General features: G+C 41.6%; 1 protein-coding gene across 2 annotated transcripts in view; it reads right to left on the bottom strand.

Moving 5' to 3' along the window:
• The window catches only part of map3k5 (mitogen-activated protein kinase kinase kinase 5), a 63,900-nt gene that overhangs the window by 42,911 nt on the left and 11,453 nt on the right, over positions 1-9,536 (bottom strand). For both annotated transcript variants that reach the window (XM_053686670.1, XM_053686671.1), the window contains exon 2: positions 1,825-1,964. In XM_053686670.1, the coding sequence (XP_053542645.1) occupies positions 1,825-1,964 (140 nt within the window). The remainder of the gene's footprint in view (positions 1-1,824; positions 1,965-9,536) is intronic.

Here is a 9,536-nt window from a genome sequence, read left to right as displayed (position 1 = left end):
TGCCACAGTGATTGATAGGAGAGAGAGAGAGAGAGAGAGAGAGAGAGAGAGAGAGAGAGAGAGAGAGAGAGAGTGAGAGTATGCCACGCCTCCTTCTCTGGAAGCATGGGCAATTTTGCTCTCTTGGACTCCAGGCTACGGATGGCTGTGGAATTAATCCGGATTCGAACGGGATTTCTGTTACGATACTGAATTTATTTTAATATATTTACGGTTGAGATTTCAAAGTATGTTAAAGTTTTGTTATAGAAAACCCCGATTTTCATCTTTTTTGGCTATTTTCCAGAATTCTACCACGGCATCATCCGACTGGTTTTCCCAGATCGCCACACGCCACGAAGTTGGCAGGCGAAAGATTTTTGTGGAGCGCATTCTTCGGTGAAACAGGCATCCGTTTCGTATTAGCTACAACAATCGTGTCTTTTCTACTCGTGGACGTTTGAACTAATTGGAAAAATTCATCCCGCAAATGAAATGTGACTTTTCGACCCACGATTACTTTAATCCTCAGCTAAAGGCGTTGATTGCATTCTGTCTATCTTATATTTACTGACATATACGGTAGACAGAATGCAATCAATATCTTTAGCTGAGGATTAAAGTTAAAGCTCGAGGTACTGATTGCGTTCTGTCTGTCTTATACGTCACTAAGCGTACATGTGACAGACGAACATCTAAAATCTAATGTGAAAACGATAACGATCGAGCAGAAGCTACCGTGTTTATAAATGACATCAGTGCAACGCCACGATATCTCATCTGGATTGCAATCTGAACCGCTGCGCGCTTTGCTCTCGTGTGTGCATGAACGCTGTCCCCGCACTGCACTCGTGTGTGAAATCGCCGCCTGAATATCATGCACTCGAATGCCCCATGAGCCCCTCGCAATCAATTTCTCCTTTCAATAAGGCCGTGAACAGGACCCGCTGAAGCTGGTGGGATTTCTGTGCGCAGCAATCAAAGGTGTTAAAAGTGAAATGAGTCACTCTAGCGTGTTAATGCGCCGAAGCAACACTTAAAGCTCTCGAGCTTTTTATAGGACATGAGAACAAAACTCTTCAGCCTGCTATAGTGCAAACAGCTACTGTGCACACAAGCACGGTGAAAGAAACCATATGCTGTTTGAATTCGAATGCTCCCGATTCACTTACTCTTTAATCATAAAAACCCCAAACCCACGCGGTCATATTTGTCAGTATACTCTATATTTGTGCCTCGGTTCAGTTCCCGGCCAAAGCATCTAAACTTGTACACATCACTTCTTTTAATAAATTAAAGGAGCAGTAAGGAATTTTAGCTTGAGTTAGCCAAACAAATACAACCCCGTCCTTCGTTGGTCCCTCTAAACATATTCCTAGACTGAAACGCCTCACTGCTAGCGTAAGAGGATGAGCTTTTAGAATTGCCCGTGAACATGATTGACAAAAAAGTAAATACGCTTGTCGATTCTTGTCCTGGTTGGTTGGATATTACTGATCCATTTGTTGTTTATTCTGAATACAGAACCTGGGGCACTACTGAGACCAAAGTTCCCTTTGAGAGCATATTTTAATGACAAAATAAAAAATTTAAAAAAAAAAATATTCCGACTTAAAAATCGCTGACCGCCGCTTTAATCATCTAGTTATATTTGTGTATGTACAATTAATGTCAGTTATTTCTTGTGTATTAGCACATTATATTTAAACTGCAGTTTACGCCTCTACACGTGTGTCTACTATAAGACTTCGGTGAAGTTACAGGATCATTTGTGAGATTTGGAGTTGTATGGAATGTGAAGGTGTCGAATACAGTCAGAGCAAGACTTCAGTGGGATTCAGCTACCTGGAGGTTCTGCAAGGAGTCGGAGTTGGAGTCACAGTACAGGATGATGTTGTTGGCCATGCTGAAGCTCTCCCTCACTCCCAGGTGATAGAAGAGCGACGGCTGTCGGAAAGCGTCCGTCATTTCCACCACAGCTATATCTGCGAGACAACATCGCAAACTTATTAGACGGTAAGACTGACAGGGTCACATGTGAATAATGAGATTATGCCAATTTATTAGACACATCTACCTTGTAGCTACACTAATTGCCCCTTTAATCAGGTAACAGTAGACATAAAGCAGCTTTACAGAAATCTGGACGTAGATTTAGATCCCTAATGAGCAAGCCAGAAGAGAGAAGAAAAAAAAAATACTCCCTGAAATGACACAACATAGAAACCTTGAGAGGAACTAGATGCAAAAGGGAACCCATCTTCTACTGGGTGACATCTGGATTATAAATCATTATCGTACACAGGTTCAGAAGAGTAAAGGCAAACAGTTCTAAGTGTATTTAGTATAATCACAGGACCGTCTTCATGATTACAGCAGCAGTTCTTAGGTACAAACCTACAGTAATTTTGTGGCTTTTAGTATCAGTGCATTAGCCTTAAGGTAATCTATAAGCTATTGTGCGCCAAAACAATGACACAGCTGGCATTTAGAAGATATATCCATTCGCATTTTCGAAAACAGTCTCGCTGTACCACGGACACGGATCGACAGTTTTGATTACATCATTCTGCACTTCAGCTTCTCATCAGATTTTCTGTCCAATCAAATGCTCGCTAGAATCTGAAGAGTCCCGCCCCCAATATGATAAAATTCCATGGTATTGACTGTCAAGTATGGCTTAGCCTGGGCTATGTGAGGTAAGCTAAACTCTACTGGCTATTTAAAAACGGGGAGGGGCCACACGATATGGCCTGCCGTGACTTCCTGTTTCAGTGGAAATTACATCGAAACATGGGATGACGTTGTGTTTCAAGGTACTTCACATGGACTTTAAGTGTGATGCAACAACTAAGCTATGTTAGAAATAAGTGTAATTTGAGACACACACACACACACACACACACATATACATACAGGGGTTGTTTGGATCTGCGCACACATACACACTCATTTCCACAGTCTACTGATGTATATTTTTTTTGCATATATATGTGTGTGTGTGTGTCTCTGCGCATGTGCTGTGGGGCTGATTTCCATAGGGCCTGTCCCTAGCACAAGTTCTCAGTGACTGCATGTAAATATTGACAGGAAGTCATTTCTTCTGGTGTGTGTGTACGGTTTCCTCTTGTTTTACCGGCAAATGAACAGAAGTTCTCTCTCTCTCTCTCTCTCTCTCTCTCTCTCTCTCTCTCACACACACACACACACACACACACACACTTGCACACATGCACACACAGTTTGTGCAGAACACACATACACAGTAGGTGCCAATTAGTTATTAATCATTCTGCTAAATATTTAACTTGTGTAAATGCATTTGTATGAACAAAAATGACTAAGCCTGCACTGGCGCTAGTAAAGGTTAGCTAGCAAGTCCAGATTAGAAAGAAAAGCTAGCTACCGTGTAAGATAGCAAGCTAACCTTCATAAACACAAGCTACTTCGAGAATGTTTAAGTGATTATGAAACATTATTATGAGATTTGGTTTAAAAAAATTGTTCATTAGTTAATGAAAAATATCAGGCTAATAATGCTAGTTAATACACAAACCGTTGTGTAAACATGCTAGCTGATCTAACTAGCTTTCATTCAATGTCAGCCAAATCAGCCTTTTTTTTTTCTTCTTTTTTTTTGGTAAATTAGCCCTAGTGCTTTCACAACAGGTGTGTGTGCGAAGATAAGTGCTGAATAGTCTAAGTGTAATGGAGCAAAAGGCAATTTTTAGCTCTATTTGTTTTGATTCATGATAACATTTTTCAGTCCCCACGAAGGTTCCAGAAAAATGAAGAACGCAAATAAGCTGGACTGCCTCCAGTCACTGCAGCTTACTTGAACACCACAACTGTTTCCAGAAAGTTAATTATGCAAGTAGATTAAAATGGCAAGGTATACCAGGCAACGAAATGCACATTACAGGCAATGACTCAGCAAAAACAAACAAACAGACGATTGCACCTCATGTTTCATTGATTCGTTTGGCAGATGCTTTTCACCTACCACATTAAACAAAACACAATCCAAGCGTGCAGCTCAGTGGTTATGACTTAATGGTTTTGCTCAAACATTGAGCATCCAGCAGCTGCCACTAGCCCTTGACCCACTGACCGAGAAACTGCTGTGCTCTCCTAAGAAACCACTGTCCCACAAAACACACACACACACACACACAGGCGTCTTGCTTGTTGAACCTTTCATTAACATAATGATTAACTGATTATTTCATAATAAATTCATACTAATAAATTAATTATTCCTTTATTAAGTCCTCACATTGTCAGGGGAAAAAAAAAAATGCAAATATCCCTATACTTGTGGGGACGTATGGTCCCCACTAAGATTACAAAACCACTCCCACACATACAGAACAATGGCTTGCGGAAGTATTTAACCCTCTTAAAAGTCATCAGATTCGTCTGATTTACAAATGAAACTTACACAAATATGATCTTGAAGTACATTTCGAAAATCAAAATTCATTATTACTTCAGTCTAGACTTGGTAAAACCCCATTTTGCTGCGATGACAGCTTTTAATTCTGTTGTGCTAAGTTCCTACCAGCTCTTCATACTGTTTGGAAGTGATTTTCACCCATTCTTCCTGTCAAGATTTGCTCCAGGTTCTTCGGGTTGCTTGGATGTTGTTTGTTGACCGCCACAGATTCTCATCGGGATTCAGATCTGGACTTTTGCTTAGCCATTCACCTTTTCCATTTTCACCACCCCTCAGAACTCTTCTGCGCTGAGAATTTCGTTGTACTAGGAAAGCTTTATGAAGATGACAAATCCCTGATCTTTAAATCCCTGATTAATACCGGACGTGTTTTTGCAGCTCCTTGGTCTTCAAGACGCTATTTGTTTAGGTGTGTTCTCCAACAAACTCTGGGGTCTTCCAGGAACAGATGCATGTACATTGAGATTACGTGACATTATAATCGGACTCCGTTCAACCAATTACGCGACTTATAATGGCAACCCTGCTTTAGGGGTTTTACAGAAATGGGGTGAATACTTATGCAATCACAATTTACAGAATAAGTTATTTATTTGTAGATAATTTTACAAATTATGTTGGGGTCCCCCCCCATTATTATATTATCCCCACAATATTACTAACTATTTTGTGTAGATTCATGACTTGTTTCAGGTTGTAACAGTATAAAATGTGGAAAAGGTCAAGCAGGGGCTGAGGGCCTCAGTACAAATACAGTACAGTAATGAAGTATAGTTAAGTATCGTCAAGGAATAAATGCATAGTCACATAACCATCATAGTGTGCCAAATACGGCGTATCACATGAACTGATCTCCATTATTGAAATCCTACAAGGAGGGGGAATAAAGGCCATTCTCCGAACTTGGATTACACATTCGCCCTCCCACCCATTTACACACACACAAAGCAAAACAAAAAGACAAAAGCTCAGTCAGGTGTGGTAAGGCAGGCAGGGCAGTTTCTGCCCACGAATCTCACTCTCTGCTACATTATGATGCATTCCTGACAGAGCCATTAAATGATGATCAAAGCTCTTCAAACGTGAATTTGTGTGACTGACCATGCATGCATGTTTCATCTTTATTAATTCATTATTTTCTGAGAGGATCAGGTGAGGCCCACTGCCTCAACAAAGCTTCAAAACCTCAAAGCCTTTAAAAAACAAAAAAAAAAAAGGATTTAAAAATAGGCTGTATTCAGGCACCAGACTCATGCGAGTCGTGTCCTAGTGATACTCAAAATGTGCCTAACCTGATCTCCTGCTCTTGCTTCACTCGGGTTTATGGAGATAATGGCCCAGCGGCAACTTCACAATTTTACGAGTGCAGACCATGATCTTTAAGAAAAAAAAAACCCACCATGAATGCTTCACATATTAAAATTGATCTTCTATGGCGTCCAAAATTTAAGATCAGAGCTGACTTCCATCCACCCATCTATTTTCTGTACCGCTTATCCTACACCGGGTTGCGAGGAGCCTGGAGCCTATCCCAGGGGGACTCGGGGCACACGGTGGGAGGCACTCTGGACAGGTGCCAATCCATCTCAGAACACAATCGCACACTACAGACAATCTGGAAATGGCCTACAATCAGCCTACAATGTCTTTGGACTGGGGGAGGATACCGGAGTACCCGGAGGAAACCACCGAAGAACGAGGGGAACATGCAAGCTCTGTGCACACAGAGTGTAGGCAGGATTCAAGCGCCAGCCCAAGACGTGTGAGGCAAACATGCTAACCACTAAGCCACTGTGCCAACCTCCCTCCACCTCATCGGAGTTTCCTATAGTACCCACGATGCTGTTCGACTAACTGCTGATAGTGGCGCACTGTCTGTTATCCCCTTTGAAATACTATTGTAACCGTGCTAACAACAAACAACCAATAAATCAGCGTCGGAATCTCTAAGCACAGAAATATTTCAATATTAACTTATTTACTGTGTTTCAGGGTGAAGTTTGCCTTTAATTTATTTAAACTGTGTTCAACTACAGTTGAGTCGAGTGTGAACTTATGTATCGGACGAGACATACAGTGCTTAGTTCAAGCTTGAGGCGTTGTTCGTATCTATGATAAGAGCCGTGAATTCACTTTTGCAAATGATCTCCAGGTAAATATCCGTGTCATTACAAGTCCACGCTGTAAAATTATGCCCGACGGCATGACTAGCTAAGTGCTAGATATGTTTATCTCGGACGCTGATGACTGTCGGAAACTCCAGAGACACGCATTCCATTTGTGTCAGGCCTTTTCTAGCAGCCATGGGCCTGGTGAAGCTCTACATCACTGAGGAATGTGTGGAATTTCAGCACAGAGGTGTGTGGCTGTCTGTGAGGGGGATAGAAAACGGAAAAGCAGGGTGACTGTAGCTTCTGATCTCGGGAGTTTTCCACACCGAGTAGGAGATACGACGAGAGTATTCGCTACCTCAGTAAATTCCATCAACGATAAACAACGGAACGGAATATGCTGCAAGTATCGATCGTCACTACTTCATGGGAAAGTCATGGAAAGCCCGTAAAACAACTGGTTATTTTTTTTGTAAGCAATGAAACACAAAATGCGTAGTTTCTCAGAAGACATGACAAGCTGTATTTGTCTCATTAACTTCATCCGAGAGAAAAGAGAGAAGCTGGGAAACGGAATGCATTTTATAGCTGCTGTAACATAAGCGATAACAGGAACTAGCTAGTTTCATCTACGATGAGTCAAACTGTTGAACCTTATTCTAGTCAGTTCATTTTTGCTTATTTCAGGATTTCTAGAAAGAAAGAAAGAAAGAAAGAAAGAAAGAAAATGTATCCATCAATGGAACAAGACAATGAAATGAGTAAAACAATTCTAGAAATTCAAGATAGTTTCACTTTGCTAGGATATCTTTTTTTTTTTGTAGTGTGAAAGTAGAACTGCTACTGTTCTAAGAAACAAACATGGCAGCCTACAAAGAATATGTTTATAAATATACCTGAATTCCTTGTTGCATGGATAGCTAAAATGTTGTTACTTTGTTATTTTGCTAACATGACACATCTTCACAGCTTTTAAGCTAACGTATCATTAGCTTTAGCTATCCAGCTAACCAGTATGACCTCTCGAAAGTTCTTCCGGCATGCTCCGTCTGTTGAGCATCCGTTGCTACCGAGATGTAAAGCAAATTTACGTACTGTTTAATTACATGCCATGCTTCGGTTTTAATGTTTAAGCTCAGTTTGATCGAAAAAGAACTAGGATCCTAAAATGACGCAACGTATTTTAACAGAAATGCCTCAACGGATAACATTTTGTACTTCTTTTAGACCTTTATCCAAACGAACACATGTATTTGGACCGGGGAGGAAACTGAAGGACCTGGAGGAAAGCCCTGAAGCATGCACACATGGAAGTGCAAGGCAAACATGCTAACCGCTAAGCCACCATGCCGCTGAGCCTTGTGCAACGGCAGCAAATTTAATCTTCACTCTATGTCTGTCTGGTTAGACAGGTTAGCTCATGGCTCGAGTTAAGGATTGGCTGCTAAAAAGCATTAGAGGAAGCTGACTCAATCCCAGAGTCTGTAGTTTAACCTTTATGGCTTTACACTTTACTTCATGTTAAACCAAAATGACATGTAACATGCCTCCAAGTAAGTAAGGTTTTGTATGTCTAGTTCCATAGGATGAAGATGTACATATCTAAAAGATACATGATATTTTGAACTGGATTAAGTAAACATTATCCCTCGGACCAAAGTGTTAAACAGCATGTATAGCTTGCTCATATGCAAAACGGACACTTGTCTTGGCGTTTGTGTGGTCTAGACTGGTTCTTTTCAGCTGTTTTTTTTTCCCCCCTACAAAAAAAAGAATCGAATCCTACATGTGACAGGTGTACCAGTAACAAAAGCTTATTCAACCTGTCCGACAAGCTTATGATAACAACCTCACTCCTGAGTCATGCTCCAAAAGCGAAAACAATTGAGGGAATTTTACTGAAGAACAATTCCTAAATAAAAACTTTAGAACAAAGATGGGACGCCTGGTGAACAATAGTCAACCTCGAGGACTAAGAAGGTGGTATTTATAGGTCGGGGAACGATGAATGGGAACGAATCCATTCCTGAGAGCCATTGTTCCTAAATAAAATAGAACGGCTTGTTCTTCCTCCGTCGTGTTTATTGCCGTTGTGATTTTGCTCACAGTTGAGGTGCGTGAAATGAAAGCATGCCTTAATGATATTCAAAACATACCGACTCTTGAGTCCAAGCCACAGATGGCATGGCATAGTTGGAATTCACTCTCGCAGTCTCCGGACGACTGGGTGCAACACTTAAGAGCTTGCTGGCCATGATTTTAATTGAACTAATCAACTGTGGCTCGAGGACTGAATGCAAAAGTAGAAAGGGGAAAGGTTCAAACCATCATTTTCTGAGGAGAGAGTGATGCATTTTGGAACTGCAGGACCCAAGGTGGTGTAGGATCAGGTAGGTTTCAGATCTCATGCGGGTAGGAGTGGGAGGTCAGATATGAAGCTCAAATCTGATAAAATAAATAATAAGTGTGGGAGCAGACAGGATTGGTCAGAATTCCTTCGGGCGTGGGCAATGCGCGGGACTGAAAAACAGTTCAGTGCACATTTCTAGCAGGAGCTGTGAATAGGCGAAAGACAAGAAAGTGTTATGGGGGTAAATGGTGGTTTGCACGTTTGCCTCGCACCTCCAGGGTTGGGGGTTCTCCTCGTGCTTCGGGGGTTTCCTCCAGGTACTCCGGTTTCCTCCCACAGTCGCAAAGACAAGTGTTGTAGGCTCACCGGTATTTCCAAATTGTCCGTAGTGTCTGAATGTGTGAGATTGTGCCTTGAGATGGATTGGCACCCCATCCAGGGTGTCCCCAACCTTGTGCAACGAGTTCCCTGGGAAAGGTTCCAGGCTCCCCAGTGACCCTGTGTAGGATACGTGGTACAAAAGATGGATGGATGTACCAGTGCTAATACACTGCCAACACGCTTTCAAAACCAACTTCAATTCGGTTACGAACGGATGCAGTTTTTGCACTCATCACCGTCATCCTCTTTTTCTTTCTCC

Source organism: Ictalurus punctatus, chromosome 2 (genome assembly GCF_001660625.3).
Source record: "Ictalurus punctatus breed USDA103 chromosome 2, Coco_2.0, whole genome shotgun sequence".
NCBI lineage: Eukaryota > Metazoa > Chordata > Actinopteri > Siluriformes > Ictaluridae > Ictalurus > Ictalurus punctatus.
Note: the sequence above shows the minus strand (reverse complement) of the source record. Positions and strands in the feature narration are given on the sequence as shown.